Source organism: Dryobates pubescens, chromosome 4 (genome assembly GCF_014839835.1).
Source record: "Dryobates pubescens isolate bDryPub1 chromosome 4, bDryPub1.pri, whole genome shotgun sequence".
Lineage (NCBI taxonomy): Eukaryota > Metazoa > Chordata > Aves > Piciformes > Picidae > Dryobates > Dryobates pubescens.
Window position 1 is genome coordinate 40,305,945 of NC_071615.1, and position 19,265 is coordinate 40,325,209.

General features: G+C 37.5%; 1 protein-coding gene across 12 annotated transcripts in view; it reads left to right on the top strand.

Moving 5' to 3' along the window:
* The window catches only part of HDAC9 (histone deacetylase 9), a 471,044-nt gene that overhangs the window by 369,980 nt on the left and 81,799 nt on the right, over window positions 1-19,265 (top strand). For 11 of the 12 annotated variants that reach the window (XM_054161160.1, XM_054161166.1, XM_054161156.1 and 8 more), the window contains 4 exons: window positions 3,787-3,842; window positions 4,085-4,172; window positions 8,504-8,623; window positions 8,969-9,066. In XM_054161160.1, the coding sequence (XP_054017135.1) occupies window positions 3,787-3,842; window positions 4,085-4,172; window positions 8,504-8,623; window positions 8,969-9,066 (362 nt within the window). The remainder of the gene's footprint in view (window positions 1-3,786; window positions 3,843-4,084; window positions 4,173-8,503; window positions 8,624-8,968; window positions 9,067-19,265) is intronic. The other variant, XR_008462230.1, reaches the window with a different exon arrangement.

Below are 19,265 nucleotides of genomic sequence, written 5' to 3' on the forward strand. Positions count from 1 at the left end.
TATGTGAATCTCCAGGGATGGAGACTTCACAGCCTCTCCCAGCAAATGGTTCTATTATTCAGTTACTGTTGCAGTAAGAGAACATATGTTCAGATGGAGCCTCCACTGTCTCAGTTTGTGCCCGTTGCCTCTTGAATAGTTTGGATTGATGGCATTCTTCTTGTATACAGGGATCTACAGTTTAAAATACAAGAAGAGATAAAATTTCTCCTTTTCAGCTGGAAAGAATCCATTTTTACACTCCATATAAAACTATCTCATCTTAAATTAGAGATTCGCTGGGGTTTTTTGTCCTCTGTTAAGGGATTTCTACTGTGCAGGAAATAATTAAAGATTCATAAGTTTTAATAAGAGCTGAGGAAGAGCATGACTCTAGACCTGTTGTTAGAAAATTCACTTTGACTGAAAAGGTATAGTTCAATATCCAGTTTATAAACCACATAAACTAAATACAAACCCAGATATGCCATATTCAATAAGGAGTTGAACTCAAGTCTTCTACTACTTCCATAAGTGCTCTTGGAGCACCTGCTGAGGTTCATTGCTATTTCTTGCATGGCACGAGCTTTTCTTGAAGTCAGCAAAAAGCCAGATGAAATCAGTAAGCTTCTCAGCATACCTGACAGGCAGAGTTGTTTTTGGACAATTTGGAATTTAGGCAGAGCAAGCTCCTCACTGTCAAGTGGGTGAAAGAGACCACACCACAGTCGCCACATACTGCCCTAGGAAAAATTGCCTATGTCTAGTTTTATCTTTTTGTGTGACAGAACCAGTGAATCTCTGTTGTAGGTAAGAGTGCAGGTCAGTCCCAAGCCTTGGAGTAACCACCTGTGTTATGGTATTGTCTTGAGTGCTTTTCTTAAAAAGGTTTCAGGGAGAGGTGTAGTAGATGCCTAAGCATGATATAGCTCAGCACTCCAACCCAGCACACAACAGAAAGGAATCAACCGTACCACCAAGGACAGGGACGCAGTAAGATGTACAGCTCTTTATTTGAAAATCAAACATCCAGCTACATATTTGAAGTCATGAAAAAAAAAAGAATACTTGGCTTACTGTGGAAAAAGGGCTAATATTTTTTCTTAATTTTCATTAAAGATCTAACTAAGTGGGTCTATCTGCAGTGGATCTTTAAAATGAGTTTGGGCAGACTGCTCTGTTGTTCAGACATGCTCTAGTCAAGCTTTACTCTTTATACTCAAATTCAATGAAAGGTAACTATAGAATGGCACAGACACGAATCCTTTTTCTAATGTTCATGTCTGTCAGTCTGTTTAATGTTCTGTCTACATATAAAGGTGTCTGTACTCTAGTATAAATAAGACTTTGTACTAAAAATGCTTTGAGTTTATGCATACTGACTTAATCTTCGACATACTGCTCTGTGTTAGTCTCTCTGTCTTTAAAGCAGATCTTTAGCTTTCTGTCTACTGTTCTGAGCTCACTGTCTGGTATTTAAATATTGCCTAAATAAATGAATTCACGTTACGTTGTGCTAATGTACACAGCGTTCCTGCAAAGGTTGGAAGTAGGAGAAATGAAGTGGTTTATTAATTGCACAGAAGTTACCACTAATGCTGGATGGAACTAGCTTTCAGTGTTTGCTAACATTTGATTACATTATATGCTTTATCATCAATATAACATATGCACCGTAGCTTTGAAAACTTCTCATGGGGATTCTGAACTTCCTGTAATGTAAAAACACATTAAAAAACGTGGTCGCAACACTGATGTGACTCTCCTGCATGCTCATGGAGAACTGTAACAGTTAAATTAAGCTTGATAGCAGAAGTTAGCTAGCTTACTATCACAAAACAGGGCTTCCAAATAGTCTTGTCAAAGTAAGGGAGCAGCTCTGGTGAGACCCCGCCTGGAGTACCGCATCCAGTTCTGGAGCCCCTAGTACAAGAGGGATATGGATGTGCTGGAACATGTCCAGAGAAGGGCCACGAGGATGATCAGAGGGCTGGAGCACCTCTCCTATGAGGACAGACTGGAGTTGGGGCTGTTCAGGCTGGAGAAGAGAAGGCTCCGAGGTGACTTAATTGTGGCCTGCCAGTATCTGAAGGGGGCCTACAAGAAGGCTGGGGAGGGACTTCTCAGGATCTCAGGTAGTGATAGGACTAGGGGGAATGGAATGAAGCTGGAGGTGGGGAGATTCAGACTGGATGTGAGGAAGAAGCTCTTCACCATGAGAGTGGTGAAGCCCTGGAATGGGTTGTCTGGGGAGGTGGTTGGGGCCCCATCCCTGGAGGTGTTTAAGACCAGGCTGGATGAAGTTCTGGCCAGCCTGATCTAGTGTGGGGTGTCCCTGCCCATGGCAGGGGGGTTGGAACTGGATGATCCTTGTGGTCCCTTCCAACCCTGACTGATACTATGAAAAGAGAAGTCTGTACTGTAACTGTCATGTTGTCAAAACCAGCAGTGTTGATTTGTTATGTCTCTATATTGCTCTGTGAAATCCTCTCAGAGATAAGAATGTCTTAATTATATTGATCTCTTGGGAGTGCTGATAAAGTTAGATTATAATGAGCTGTGAGCTGAGCAGGGACAGCTATAAGCCTTGCATAGACTTTTTTTTCCAAATTCTTAGAAATATCAAGAGAATATAATGCAGGTAGCATGATTCTCTCTGTCTGGTAAAACCCTCTTCTCTGGGTCATTTTTCACTTTCTTATCTGTACATTCCTTGGTGCACACACATTTTAGTTTTTTTCCCCCTGCTTCGTAAACACTACCAAAAAATCCTCACAGAAGTCTTCTCTAAGTCCTATTTTGTGTGAAAAGGAAATGTCAGAAACCCCTCAGAAGGATAAGAAAGGGGGTTTTAGTTAAGAGTGTAAATCTGGTTTGGTTCTCAAGATTAGTGCCATGAACAAGGCCTTGGGTTTTTTTTTTGTTGTTGTTGTTTATTTATTTATTTTTTTCTTTTTTTCTTTTTTTGACAGTGTGTTTGATCTATATGCAATTTATATTCCAACAGGGATGCATTCCTAAATATAATGTATGCATGTGTTCAGTATTTACATTGTGTTTTTTGGTTGTTGGTTGCTGGTTTTCACCCCAAATAAGAAATTCTGTCAAATCCCCCAGATTCTTTGAACAGTGGCCAGAAGAACCTCTCTTACAGATGTACTCCATTGGCATTACAGTTTAAGTTTGCTGTAGCCTGATAGATCTCTAGAGGCAAAAAAATTCCTTGATCGTCACTGGCGCTAGTACTGTACTTTATGAATTTTATATACAGTTCCAGAAAGTGTTTTAGAAATTGACTTTATGGAATCTATTCAACTTGTGAGCCCAGCAGGTTCCCAAGTTTAATTTATAGTTTGTAGAAATATGGGATATTAATGTTGTTCTTTTTCTACTGCTAGGAATTACACGTGTGTGTGTTTCTGTGTGTCTGAATTTATCATTTAGTCCGTACAGGAGTTAGGGTCAACACTAAGTAATTATGTAAAATATAGATCCCCAGCTACTTCTGTTTTAAGTGCAAATTCTAGACAGCAGAATTGATAACAAGGCTTTTCTCATTCTGCCTCTTTCCTCCTCTTTAGATCATGTTGTGTGTTTATGTATGTATGTGCACGTGTGTATTTATATAACTTATATGCCAGTGTTCTCAAATGTATTATTTCTGGCAGTACTATGAAAGGGTGATTGGACAGAAAAATTGCTCAAGAGCCTCTAATAGATTTCAATCCAGTCTGCCTGCTGCTCTGTTTTGCACAGAGTCAAGTATTTTTTTAAGCTGATAATTGAAAACCTATCTTGTTCTTACAGAATGGCTTTGCTGTTGTAAGGCCCCCAGGCCATCATGCTGAAGAATCAACAGCCATGTAAGTACCAGGGAATATTGCCCATCTTGGAGCACTAAGGTTACTGGCAATCACCTGTGCTGTGCATGTCTCTGAAGAACTGTAATTGTTAGCAGATGACTGAAAAGGCTTTCTAGGTACTCCCAGAAGCAGATTTATGGCCTCAGAGATCATACAGCATTTTTAAAAATGCTCTGAAAATTATTTATATCTCTTTTCCTGACTGATTTGCTTTCTTGTTTCTGTTCTTCTCTATTCCACAGGGGGTTCTGCTTTTTTAATTCGATTGCAATTACTGCCAAATACTTGAGAGACAAGCTAAATATAGGCAAGATATTGATTGTAGATCTGGTATGTATTCTTGGCAAGCATCGTGCTTTCGGTGCATCTAGATAAAAGATAACAAATTTGTGTTTATATGTCAGATTTTCCTGCTTGTAATACCTACAAGTAATGAAGGTGTGCATTTCCTCTGATTTTGGGAACTCATTAAAGCCAGGATGGCAGTACTGAAGCCATAAACATCTATGTTTCACTTTAATGGTGTTAACTGCAATTTAATGAGAAGAAGGCACAGATCAGGGCAACTTTTATGGTCCTTAAATGAATTGATACTTCCACTGTTAAAATAACCCTACAGAACCCAAGTTTACTTTTCCCTACAGAATACAAACTTTAAATAGTCAGATGTGCTTTAAAGAATGTTGTTGCTTTGGTAACCAAACTGGCCACTTCCCCCAGCTAGCAATGATTTGACTTGTTTTGTAATTTCAATATTATTAAACAAATCAACAGGTCATTCCCTGTAAGAAGTTTCCAGCTCATGTATGCCAGCTTTTGATGGTTCCCTGAAGGAAAGCTATGTGATTAAAAATCCATTTCATTGGATTAGCCTTCTATTTAAATAGAAGGCATTCTTACACAATACTTAATATGTTTAACAAATGGATTATTTAAATGCAGATGACATTTGGCATGTTGTCTATATTATTTTCATGAATAATGAATTGGAGCTTTGCCTTGCACTTAAAGGATGCACAGCCCAAGGAAAGTTGAATGCTGATTTATGAGCAACATTTTTGTTTTCCTACAGTTCATGAGGAGGTGTAATAGGGTGTCTGACAAAGCATAGACAGGAAATGAACCCTGGCATCAAAACCTAACCTGTTACATCTGCACTTAATTAATTTTTGCAGGTGATAAAAGATTTAAAGACAAAATATGTTAAGGGGTTTTTGAAGTGCAGGGCTTAATAGTCTAAATCTTGTTCATATCTACACTCATAATTAAATCTTATTGTGAAGTCATGGCCTTACCATCTAGCCCTTTTGTTCAGTTAAACATGAGTACTAGCTGTTGAAGAGAAACAGAGAAAGGGGGAGTGTGGGTGAAGGAATAGCAAGTGAAAAATGAATGGTAGAATAAGTCTATGGGTAGGTTAAATATTCTTAGAATGTTTTACAAATATATATGTTTTACAAATATATAAAGTGCAAGGAACCTGTGTTTTTTAGAGGTTCACTTCCACTGCATGTTGTATTTGTTTGCTGACTTGAATCTTACAGTTTGTTGAGTTTTACCTCTGTAAATTCTGGCCAAACATGAACTCTGTTCATTCTTGTTCTTTTTTTCCTTCCTTTTTTATTTTTTTTTCCCTTTCTATAAGAAAAGCCTATTCAAAATTTGAATACTGTGAATGTTTTTAAGTCTTCTTGACTGTGAGTGTTATGTTTGCCTTGCTGGGAAAAGAAATCATTCCATGTGACCTACTTAGCGAGTAAGCACTTGTGAATTTAGCTTCAAATTTTCAAGACAAGGTGAAATGCAGAAATCATTACCTGTACAAATGATTACCTGTGAAGCTGCCTATCCTTACTCAGGAAAGGAGACAGGGAATGCTCAGCCTACCTCTGGCTCTATCCCATTGATCAGAATAACTCAGCTGGTGAAAAGAGAGAAATATATGGCTGACAAAGATGACTTCATTCCTGAAGAGGTTGTAGTCCAGTCCCTAGTCTGCTCCATGGTTAGTGCAATGAAGTAAAAAAATTGATGCTGCAAATGTGTTACGTATGCAAAGAATGGATGAATCACAATCTAGACTGAATGAATTAACAAGTTAATAGTGATGTCTTTATGCACACACCAACAGAGAGTTTTGGGCACCTAAATGAAATAATGGAATTACAGATGTTAGACTTGAAATTAAGCTTTGAGACTATATTTTGGTAGTGACTAGCACAGCAGGACCCCACACAGGTTGGCAGCTGCACGTGTTACTACCCTGCAAATATTAAAAAGTAATAATATTCGATCCCACACATTAAACTCTACTCCAGTTAGAAATCAAGTGTAGTCTTCATAGCTGCTACGTGTTCATATACAAATTCTTAACTTCCAAATTTTTAATCTTTCTTTCATTTATTTCCACACCAAAAGACCTCTCTGTCAGCTTTTCTTTCCTCGTTTCATCATTTGAATAAATCTTTGTTTTTGAACTGACTTATATACCCTGAACACATTTGATCTACTAAGGGCAGAATATGAACACCATTTCCCACATGGTAACATTTGCAGTCTTAAACAACGCATTCCTTTGTCTGACCAGAGAAGTTAGTGCTCTTCGAAACTGGGTGTAACCCTTGGTGGAGTTGAAGTTTAGACAAGAAAGTTAGCTTTGAAATTTGAATATTAAAATAAACAACACAACAAACCCACAAACCCCACACAAACAAAAAAACCCAGCTCTCTATGCCCATTTAATGTTTTTCTCTTCTCATTTGAAAAGACACCTGAAGCCCCAGATCTGCATGGAAAATGAAAGCTAATTAAAATCACAAAATTAAGTCCTACTATATTTTCAGTCATAACCTCTGCAGGTCTGTCTTTATGGCCAACATATCTTCTCAGGTTGTTCCAATCCTCTATCCAAGATCTTCCATATTTGCCTGTATGTTAGCATGCTCAGGATATGTTTGGAGTAAACCAATTAATGCTGTCTCAGCTGAAGACTGAATGGGATTCTGGGGTTAGTCTGCATGCCAGATTTTACTTAATTTGCTATTTAGAGCCCTCTAACATTATTCTGGCTGCCTTCAAATCTCTAACACCCTCACACCAATGTGTGTTACATTTAACCTTGGTATTAAATCAGTTGAGCTGTAACTTCATCCTCATGTTTCAGGTACTTTCAATGGAGAAAAGCAACCATTAAAATATTACCCCACAGTGATCCCAGAGGAGGTCCAAGTCAAGCACAATGCAGTACAAGTAACACTCAATCAATGTAGAGAATCCTGAACAATGTAGGTGAAAGTCATGGGCTACATCAGCTGTTGAAGAGCGCAAGCAATGTGTGGCAGTGCTTGCTGTGCCATTGGCAACATGCACCTAATTTGAATCTTCCTGGAGTCTAGGCATCCTGAGGAAAATCTGACCATTGTTTTCTCTGGTACTAAATTTGTTTCATATCTCATAGAATTTGTAAAATAAATACAGTGTTGCTATTCCAACTACTTTGTCTGTCCTTCCGAATTCTCTTGAATCAGAGATTTCAAAGGGATGGATTAAAGGAGGAGGATCAATAATACCTATAAGTTTTCACCTCCTAACAAATGCCAGTGGGGAAACTTACAAGAAAAGACTCAGCTTTCTTTTACTGAGAGGCAAGTGGGTTTTCCATTTCTGCCTGTGAAGTTTCTTGTGTGCCTAAGCACACAGTACAATAGTAGAACTGTGAAAACAATCCTAAAAAAATCGGAAAAGTCCACATCATCAGCCTCTGTTATATAGATATACTGTCAGCTTTTTTCCCCCCAGTATTTTATTTAATGACAGAATTTCTTTTCACTGGCTTTATATAATGTTTGAAATATGGAGACTGGCCAAGGTCACTCCTTGATTGTGGAAGGCACCGTCCTATCTGCCAGATGATTTAATAGCTAATGAGATCATATTCCTATGTCTTCAACTGTTGCCGTCATGATTTTGCAAAAATGAAGTATGAAGTCCTTTCTGCATCTGGCATCCCTTTTGATGTGGATCTAACTGCTGAGGGACTGCTAACTGAACTGAATGTTTCAAGAAAGCCAATTTACTCAGCTGGTCGCAGAGCCTTTGACCTCAATAGTGGAACTTGGCAAATCAATGAATACACTTATGTTTAGTGTTCTGTCAAGAATTGTGAAAAAGCTCTGTAAACCATAGATCCTTCTGCAAAATACTAGTTTGTAGTTTAAACATTAGTCTTTCTTCAGAGGCCAATGAGGCTAGTTAATTAAGCCTGAGGGGTTATGAACTGTTGGCAGTTAATAAGTCATAAAATTCCTCCATAAAACAGGATGCTAGATTCCATCACTGAGGCAAGGAGTACAAAGAGCCGGTGTATAAATATCTAATTGTACAAAAGGACTGGGATTTCTCAATGACTGCTCATCTGGAGTCTCCAGGGCACGCTCGCTATGGTTTCCTGATTTTTAGAAGCCAGTTTAAAAAATGAGTGCATTAAAGAGTAATTTGCCTGAAAGTTCAGGAAGTATGGGGTGGTGAAGGGAGGGGGAAAGGGAAAGACAAAAGGAAGGCAAGGGAGAGGGAGAGAAACAGGGGGGTAAAAGAAAGCAGAGCTGAGCTCTACACTGAGTTGGACATTATTACATTTGTCATCTGTTTTCTTTCTCCTTTAGGATGTTCACCATGGCAACGGTACACAGCAGGCTTTTTATGCTGACCCCAGCATCCTGTATGTTTCCCTCCATCGCTATGATGAAGGCAACTTCTTCCCCGGCAGTGGAGCCCCAAATGAGGTTAGGTTTATTTCTTTAGAGCCCCATTTTTATTTGTATCTTTCAGGTAATTGCGTTGCATGATTACCCCTAATTTTCTTGTCCTTCTCTGGTTCTTTAAATTACACCAGATTACCAAATTGTCCACTGGGAGCAGGGGACCAGTGGAGAACAAGTGCATAACCCAGAACAGTCCTTGTCAAACAAGGCTGGGCTGACCTGACATGTTGTTTGATGTTTGTTTCTGAAGCATGCTGGAGAATTTTTTCTTTCTTTCCCCACCCCCCGCCCCCGCCGTTCCCTTCTCTTTTCTTCCTCCTTTTTTTTCTTCTTCACTCCTTTTGGCATTTTCTTCCTGTTTTTCAGGTTGGAAGTGGCCCTGGTGAAGGGTATAACATAAATATTGCTTGGACAGGTGGCTTGGATCCTCCTATGGGTGATGTTGAGTATCTCACAGCATTCAGGTTGGTGCCTTTTTTCTTTAAAAAGTTATGAAAACTGCTTGGAGAACATAAGCACACAAATAAGAGCTAATATACTCCTGAAAGATGGGAGAATGACCCACTGTGAAACTCACTTACTCCTGGTATCTCACTATGCTGAGCTTTAGTACAGAATAAAAATTGAGAATTTAATTGTTGTGCTCATCCACTCAGAAACAACAACATAAAAAGTCAAATGATTAAATTGGTTAACTCATTATAATCATATTATGCCAATGAAATGATTTTGAGCTTGTTCACTTGTCTACCCTCAAAATCTGAAACTAAGCATCCACCTTGATGGCAGTTGCACACAAGTACAGCAGATGGAAAGCAACATGAAGCATGGTCTGAATTTAGTATTCCTCATTCACTTAAAAGTCTCATAGATTTGACCAGTTGGCTTTTTCTGTGAATTTGCAGTGCAGTGTTATTTACTTAAAAGTAAATTATTTACTCAGTAAGAATGACAGGAAATGTTGAATGCTGAATTTCTCTTTCATTGCAATAGCTCATTCTAAATAAAATTTTGGTTTTTTCATAGGTGCTGCATCATAATCCTTAGTCTTATTTTCATGGGACCGGGGGACATAAAACCAGTTGAAAACACACTATTTAATACTTTCAATAGTGGTGTCTTATATGCACTATTTTCTTTCATTGTAAAGCAGTCCAGTGGAAAGGTTTAGTGGGCACTCACCTCTCAAGATTGAGCAAATGTTACATTTTAAAAGAGGTTTCATTTAGTGGAAACTGATATTCCAGAAAGACAGTGAGGGAACTAATGTCTATCACTTTCAAGACTTTCAGGTAGTTATTTTTGATTGTATTCTATTGAAAATACATCACAAAAAAACATAAACCCCCCTTTTATTTGTTCTTTTTTCCTTTTTTTTATACAACTCTTTTTTTTCTTTTTTCCCTTTTTCTGAAGCACTTCTGTGCAGTCCATGAAATAACACACAGAGGATATGATAAACAGCACACCTGAATTCAAAGCCTGAGCCGTAGACACAGAAGCAGCTTTACACCTTCATAATATTGCACTGTTATTGTGGAAAAGGTTGTAATTTTATTTACAGCTTTTGCCTGTATTTAAAGGGAGTCTAAACAAACAGTGGCAAGCACCAAATTCTCTGCACCTCAGTATTACTTCATGTTTTTCCCAAGGTCTGTACTATTCATTGAAGAGATTTTATGGAACTTAGGGGACTGGATGGTTCAAATCACTGGTAATAGTGTCTGATATCCCTATACCTGGTATGGTCACCCCAAAATTCTTGGTTTGGGATCCAACCTGTCTCAATAAGAATATCGTTAATGTGGCCATCTGATGCTGTGGAGAATTCTGGTCCTAGGTTTTTGAAGACTCACATAATTAAGGCCTCAGCCATAACTGGTACTCCTGTTATCCTGACAAGAAGTACCTGGGCCTAATAATACATTTTCAAGTATGTACTTTGCAGTTCTAGTGTAAGGAATAATAGTACATAGTTTGAAGCAGCTAATATTGCTGCCATACCTATTCCTTAGCTTCTGAGTTAGAGGGAATTTCAGTCTCTGTGCCTGAGCAAAGCAGGACTGTTGAGGAAAATTCATGTAGACTACTACACACTGTCTAATCGTTTGCAAACATACCACTAAACTACATACATATATAATTATTTAATTATTATGACTATTTATTTTAATGCAGAGAAACTCCCTTAAAAATTGCTGATGGTGCAAAATGTAATGCTTCTCTTTTAAACGCATCCATTTAGCTTTGTGATTAATGTTGTAATTAATGTGAAGGTTATACAGTGTGTGAAATCATTAACTGCCTTTCTTTTTTTTTTTTTCTTTTAAGATATATAATGCTGTTGACTGATTACAATAGACACTGCTGTTCTCATTTTCTCCACTCCAAACACCTTTTTCCCTCAGCACAATCTTTGTTCCTGCTGTAGTGCTTTTAGGTGTGGATTTGGTATGTCTGGTGTGGAAGTTTTGATTGGAGATCAGTGAAGCAAACAGCATGGAACTTCAAAATGCGAACTGAAATGTCTGCACATTTCATAGGATAGGCCAGGTAGCTGTTTCTATGGATCTAGTCTGAATGGTAAATAAGTTTATAGCTCCTAGTATAGAGACACATAGTCTGTGGACCAGAATCTACCACTATTGTTACCCAAAATGTCACAGATGGTGTAGCCTGTGTTCTCGGTTTGGCTGGAAGAGAACTGTGAGACAGTGTTAGGAGAGAGACACAGTTCAGTCCTTTAACCACATATAGAAAAGAACTTAAAATCTTGGAGAAAATCAGTAAAAGACTTGATAAAAAATACCAGGCAAGTCAGCCATTGTTCTCCAGTTTTGGTCTGCAACAGGTCAGTTTATAAGAAAATGAACAGTGGGCTTGATTTATTTATTTTTAAATCCTAATAAAGGGTGGGGAAAATGTTGGGTGTTCTCAATTTTATGAGACAAATAAGGAATAAAATGGAGAGGTTTTCCCTTCATACTTACTCTCTAGTAGAGAGAGAGGTTATGCAGTATTCAGTCCCTAGTGAAGGCAGAAGAGGATGTTGGTGAGGGTTGTCTCTGAAATAACTAAGGTGTGAATAAGTTTGCAGGTGGGTGGAGCCTGTATGTAGAGAAGCTGAGGCTTCCTGCTTTCTGGATGCTGAAGGCTTGACAGCCTAATCTTTTGAATTCTTAAGAACTGAGAAATTTGTATTAAGATAATCTAAAGCTCCCTAAAGTTTACACATATCCCTCACTTTCTCACCTGCAGAGTCTTCGTTTGGTTCTAGAATTGAACCAAGTACATATATGAAGTGTTAGCAGTCATGGCACTAGGTAGTCTGTTACTGTTTGATTTGCTGTCAAATTCTAAAGAAGAGATCCTTTTGAATGATAATGGTCATGCAGACATAAAGACCAAGGCTTTTTTCTGCCTCTAGAGTTTTTGTGTCTGATGATGAATTTGATATCAGGTATATAGTTCTTTGGCCAGAATCTATTTGCGTAACAATATGAACATTTATGCACATATGTACATGCAGGAAGATGAGTATTAGCAATTTTCCACTACATAAATCACCAGATAAATCTATTTTAAGTAAATCTTTTTGGCACTGAATGAGATTCCACCTCACTCTTCCTCCAAACTGTCCAAGAAAATATTTCTATTTCCTCAGGAAAACCCAATTTTTATGTGTCAAAATGCAGAAAAGCTGAAGATGAGTTAGAGGCATAAAACAGGCCAAGCACTTCAAAGGCATGCTGAGTGAGGTGCTCCAGTGGGACCCTGGTGGGAAACAGGAAAAATTGTGCTGGTTTGTGTCTGCCATTTTGATTTCAGTGCTGCCTGAAGAGTCTTTAATGTACTTTTAAACTCTTTCTACTGCAAAATAAAGTTTAAATGCCTGTAGCCTGTCTGAAGAGACCTCTTTCATGTATAAAATAATACATTTTCCTTTCCATTTCTTTCCCATTTCTTCTAAGATAATAGGTATGCTCATCTTAAGTACAAGGAGATAGTAGAAGGTGTAGGAGAGGTTTCTGTAGAATGGAAAATAAGTGGAACAATCAAATCACTGTACCTTTTAATTTTGCCAGAAAAGTTTTGTTTGATGTTTACCATAGCAAAGGAGCTTGTCTAGCTACAATAGTGCTTGAAAGTATGTCCTTTTTCTAAAGGCAGGCATCTTTTCTTTTCCCCTGTGATAACCAAAAAGCACACCTCTTTTCCATTATTTTTAAGGCCTGGTGTATCTTTTCCTCTGAGAGTTTTGTTTCATCATTTACTTCCACCTATTCAGGTTAAATTTGCTTTAATCTCTTTGAGAACAATAGAAGGTGGTGGCTGTTTTCTAAGAGGATGATTCTACACTGGAGTTTATGAGGCTGTAATCCTCTCTTCTGCCAACAGTTACAGAAAAAATAAAAGCCATGGTTAAGTACTAGTGCTCAAATAATTTTTTTCATAAGCTCCATGCTATGCCAGATGTGCACAGTAAAGGAGTCAGCAGACAGAGGCTGAGGTCTTGTGTTGTACATGCACACATGTATTTACCTACTTGGAGTTTACAGAGGACAGGAGAGATGTGTTTCCACAGAGCAGAACATAGAAGCTGCAGGAGGCAGTGGGAGCAAATGTGAGTGTTCAGAAGAGCGAGGGAGAAGCAGAGACAGAAGGAAATGGGTGTGCCTTCCAACCTCTTTGCACTGCTTTTATTCAACAAAGGAGCTGTAAATTTAACTTAACCAGCCAGTATGCTGTGACTGCTTTGCTCAACTCCAGAGTAGCACAAAACAGCAGCAGCATATCAGTTAACCTGGCCATAAAAGCTTACATAAAACAAAACGAGTGTGTGTGTTTCTTGGAATGACTAGAAATAGCTCATGATAATATTATCTTTGAATTTCATTTTTAGCAGCCACATACATGATTTCAATTTAAGAAGGTGAGTGAACTCAAAAGACATAGTGGCATTAAAGTATAAGTTTGGGGATGAACTGTGTCCATGATTTAATTTTTAAAAACAGCACAAAATTTATAGTTACTCCAAAGTCATTTTAAATGAAGTAATTCAAAATTAAAATGACACTTGACACCACCTATGTGAAAAGTGTGAAAAAGGAAAGGAAATGTGAAAGGGGTGCAGAAAATACTCGGCCTGACAGTTTTCAGTGCTTGCTTTGGGAGAAAATAAGTATGTGGAAAACTCTCTGTATTCTAATCTCGTGTCAAAAATATTAAGATATATTCATTGTAGTCTTGCAGCCTTACAGAGCATAGTTAAGGTGGAGAGAGTGCATTGATGTGCACCAACCCTTTTATTTTGGTCTTATTTTTAATTTCCTGGTCTGCTGACATTATTTGCAAATGCGTTTTACTGTTTTCCAAATATATTCTCCATGTTAATTGTTTCAGCATAAGAACTAACTATGGTGTTTGGTTTTTTTTTACTTTATTAGTCACCATTTCACATAAAAGCCTAAAAAGAACACCCACTGAAAATAGTGCTATGTTTTCCTCACACTTTTTCATATAAACATGCACAGCATATACTTGTATATATTATTTTAATTTTCCTGTCTATTTTACTTTTATAACTTTTGCTCACTAAGGAATTTAAAGATAACAACTTTAATAAGTTTTGTGTATCCTGTTGGTGTTGAGTTTCATGGTCTTAAGTGTGTGTGTCTGAAAAACAAAAATTCTTTGTTATAGCTGAAAGCACTGGTCTTCCTGTTTGGTTAAACGTCCCTTTGGCCATGTATTGCGTGTGCAGATGAAGTGCCACATTCTTGCCTATCCATACCTACTATTTTAAATACCTTATCTTTGTCACGTCCTTTCCTGGGCTTGAGCTCTCACAACATGATATTTTTAGGGGGTTTTGTTGGTTTGGGTTTTTTTTCAATCTTCATTTAGATGTTTATCCAGTTGCCAAATCATTTCAATTGCTCCTCTCTGAAGCTCTACTGTTTTCTAGGAATGAGCTGAATACACCACATGAGGGCGAACCATCGATTTATATTATTTTCAACATTATTATGGCTGTATTTGACATCACTTTTCTGCACTATTGGATAACTGAGGAGAAACCTTATTTTCTGCTAAAGGTAGCAAAAGCATGTAGGAGATAAAAATCAACATTTTTCATAGATGTACCTAACTATGTACAGTGAGCCATAGAACAAGGATGATGCTTAACAAATGGTACCAATAATAACTTTTGAAAAAGTTATTCTAACTCTAAGTTATTCTAAAGTTATTCTAACTAAAAGTTGTTCTAGTTATTCTAACTAGCTATAACTTAATGCTATTATTTTTTATGGTTGTTATGTCCAGAGGCTGCTACTGAGTCTATATAATGCTAAACTAGGTCTAAAATCTGTGGTAAGACTCAGTTGCAATTGTGAAGAGATAAACAGACAAAAAGTGTGGGAGCCCCATGACAAAAAAGAACAATAAGTAGACAGAACTAACATCTCAGAATTTTATTGTGAATGCCATTGGCAATAGCCTCAGTCTAGCAAATGCCATGTTTATCTTTACTAACCAAAATAATTTCTGAATGTTTTGCTTTACAATGACTGGGAAAGATTATCCCAGCTATTGTTCTCTCTCTTGCCTATTTGCTGACAGCCATGTCTTTAGCATTTCACTGCTTAAAGAAGGCAGAATCTCTGAATCATATGTATGACAGGCAGATAATGATTTACCCAAACATAGATGGACGTTATTGAGAGTGCTAATTATCTGCAATACTGTTGCATTTTCTTGGGCATAGAACTGCTTTGATGAAGAAAAATATAGCTGAACAGAACACAGTCATGAAGTCTATGGTTTCTGTATAGATGTACATAGTTTGCTTTCAGTCACCCCCCAGCATTCTGCAGAGTCTTAAGTTAGTTTCAATCAGTTTTTTATCTCTGATTTTGTCCACTTTTTCCAAGTGTCAAAAAAAAATGAGCATTTCCACCAGAGATGACTTTCTTTTCCCTTCTGCCATAGAAAATATCTCAGGTGAATCCAAAGTTACAGCAGACAGCTATGAAAAGATTACTTAAGAGTGCTTGAGCAATTCCTTTTGAAGAAGGGATTTTTTGCTTGGAATATATTTTGCTTGGAATATTTATTTTGTTAAAAAAACTCTTTAGAGTATAGGTTTCGTATCTAAATATTCAATAGTCTTCAGGATTTGTGGCTGTTGAATATTTGTGTGTGTGTGATGGGGAAGGTTTGTAAGTAATGTCAATTTTTCATGCTTTTTTCTTGCCTCTACAAATGTGCTGAGCATTTGGGTGATTAGTATCATGGGGATAGGGACAGAGTACTTAGGAAATTGAGAAGCAGAGTTAAAAGCATTTGAAATACTGGTATAAACAGCTTTTCAACATTTTGTTATACTTCAAAGTTCACCATAAAACTAAAACTGGCAACACTGTTTATAACCTGTGACCTCTTGTTCTTCCTACTTGTTTGTTTTTATTTGGAAAATCTAACTTTTTCTCACCAATCACCCTAAATCTTTATCTTTACTGTATCAGAATCTTTAAAGCTGTGTATGATGCTCCTTTCATTCACTGGAACTACAGAAATGAAATCTTTCGTTACAGAAATTAATTAGTGTCAGCTTACACTTCTACAGATGCACAGTTTCTTTTATGGACATAGCTGAGTAGGGGGTGGAGGAGAAAGGATAATAAAATACAGCATGTGTCAGGTTTATGTGGTTCAGGTTAAAAACTATTTGATTAAAACCCCAAGCTGTACATGGTCTGTAGTTTCAAAGTACTGAAAAGTACTTGAGCTCTCTCCCAATATAACCATTTTCCACTTTTTGCCAAGCCAGAAAGATGAAAGACTAGAAGTGCATGGATAAAGAATTGCCATATTATCAAATACTTTGATGGAAAGGTGAGAAATATCATCAGAAACATCCAGGAAGAAATTGAACGGCAGCAGGAGTACAGAAGGTATTTTTATGCTAGAAGTCAAAATACCTGGTGCATTTAGATGGAGATGAATTTCAGGTCTGAATTAAAAATCCTGCAGCAATTGTATGGATGTCCAACCCCAATTTACATTTTGTTGCTTTATAATAACTTTTGAGAACTACACTGTAGCCTGTAAAAAATATCCACATGTTCTCTGCTGGAACAGCTCCAGACTGTAACAGAACCACTAGATTGCACCCTGGTGCTTTATGTATTGTTTAATTGTTTTCCTTTGGTGGATATTTTTATTAAAAGCCCATTATCCAGAATCAGACAGAAGTGTTGTTTCAAGAACAGCAGAAACAGAGGCCTTTCTGCTACACAGTTCTTATTCATGCTTTCTTCAGCCAGTGTAGCTAATGAGACCTCCACTATTCTTAAAGAAGAAAAAGAAGTGGGAGTCTTTATTTTGCTCCTTTCAAACATAAGCAGGATTTCAAAGAAGTATTGTGACGTTCTGTGTGTGCTCACACACCTGTGTCTCAGTGGAAGTTTCTATGGGTACCTCCAGGGCATGCCGGTGCTTGTAGATGCTCTCATGGTTTTGCACCAATAACTCCTTGGAGACATTTTTTCTTAATCCTAATGATGTTGTGTACCTGTGCTACACTTTACCTGTAAAATAGCTGAAGGAAAGGAATACTTTGTTTTTTGTTTTTCCATTGAAAATTTGTTCTAGCAAATAAAGCTCTGATAATTCTGAAGAAAACCAGAAAAATCTGGCAAGAGTCAGATTTTGAAATCCTGAATTATGCTGAATAGCACTGTGCTCAGTGCTGCAAGATCTTATGAGGGTTTTTTGTTACTGGATATTGTTGGAGCCCCAGCTCTGAGTATTTTATTACTTTTTAAAGTCAGCTTTTAGTCTTGCGGAGAGATGCTTGAAACTATGAAAACACAAATGGCTCAAAAATAGACATCTGATGAAAAAGTTCAGGGAGGTCTATGACTCATGATTATGTGGTATTAGCAGTACTGCTTGGGCCACCAGTAATCCCATGAAATCAACACAGCTTCTTGAAGAAGCTGTGACCCAGTGTGAAGGAATCTATCAAACTTCAGATTCCTAGACATTAATTGTTTCTCACAGGCAAAATAAGGAAAATGTGCCTTACTGTGTTTGGCATATTTGTATGGGTTTTCTTTTCATGCACAGGGTGGTCTTTGTCTTGTGATCACATATACTAAAGATTTAGTAATAAATTGATTATTTGTGTCATTAACAAGTACAGATCTCAGTTCTGTACACCAGCTAATTCATGGCAAATATACAGTGGTTTTACTTAGGCAAAACAGTAGGCTCTTGCAACAGTAATTGTTAAAAGAGTTTGTGAAAGCAGAGGCTCTTCACCAAACAAATGTGGAAGGGTCTTATCTTAGATACTGTGACTATATTTAACACAATTAAGCAATCCCATCTTTAAGATTATATACAAGCACTTTCGTGAGTTGTTATGCCTTGAAACAAAATAAGCTGTCCAAGTGTTTCATTAGCTGATTCATATATTGACCTACCACAAGCATTCCAGTTATATTTAGATCAGGTATTAAAGCTGCCAAAATTGCTAATTTATTAAAAAATAATTTAAAATGAAGCAAACCAAATTACAACACTGTACAAACCAGGCTGAAAATAGATATGTCTTGTATGCACTTCTATGTCGTGCATAGGAGGGTTCATGCATATCAGGTGATATAGGGTGGATGGTTGAAGGGAAGATGTAGGTTATTTTGTCCTTTTCTCCAAGTCAATTGACTGGTCTCTGCTGCTTTCTTCCTTCTGTGCAGGGTGTGCATTACTAAGTAGAGATGACTAAAGACAGCAGTTCCAGTAAGTAGCAACTGTCTGTGCTTTTGACATGTGATTATTTTTTTTCTGCACTGGAACACCACCAAAACTATTTGAAAGTTTCCAAGAAAACAACTAAGTGCATGTTTCAAACCCTTTCGTGACAATGTTCTTCTTTAGCTTCACAGTGACAACATCACTCTAAGAAGCAAAAAAATAACTTGAGTGAAAAATCCCCTTTTTTTGTCTCCCATTCTTGCAGATCAGGGACTTGAACCTGGCCTCATCGTACCTGATATTAATGCCTTTGATGTCAGACTATCTGGAAAGCTTTTTCCCCCCTCGGTCTTGAAAGAAGTCTCCCTTTGGAAAATATCAAGGGGATGTACATTCACAAAAAGATGTTTTAGTAAAAGACTACATGTCTCAAAACAAGTACAGTTCTAATCCTGCATTGTTAGACTGACAGAAGAGTGGGGATGAATTATGTCCCCCTCCAATCCAACACTCCTACCTCTCCAATCAAGATATTTACAGATCAAGTGTTATTGTTAAACCTCTTGAAATGCTTCAATTTCTGTGTCACAGGGACTTCTCACTCCTCATGCTTTAGTAACATCTGCTTCATGGCCTCTGTGATGAACTCTCTATGAAAGATCATTCCCCTTGGATCTGAAATTGACAGTTTATTATCTGATCATTTACCTCTTTTTACTGTACAATGAAAAGGTATTTCAGAGTGTTTTCATCATTTTCAATACAATTTATGTTAGAAGCTGAAAACAAAGCAAACAGAGGAAATGCAGAGTTTGTAACAGTTTAAGGACTATGATTTCCAACTAATCAAGAGAGCAATGATTTCATTCTCACTCTGTGCCATGAGATGGGCCACTGC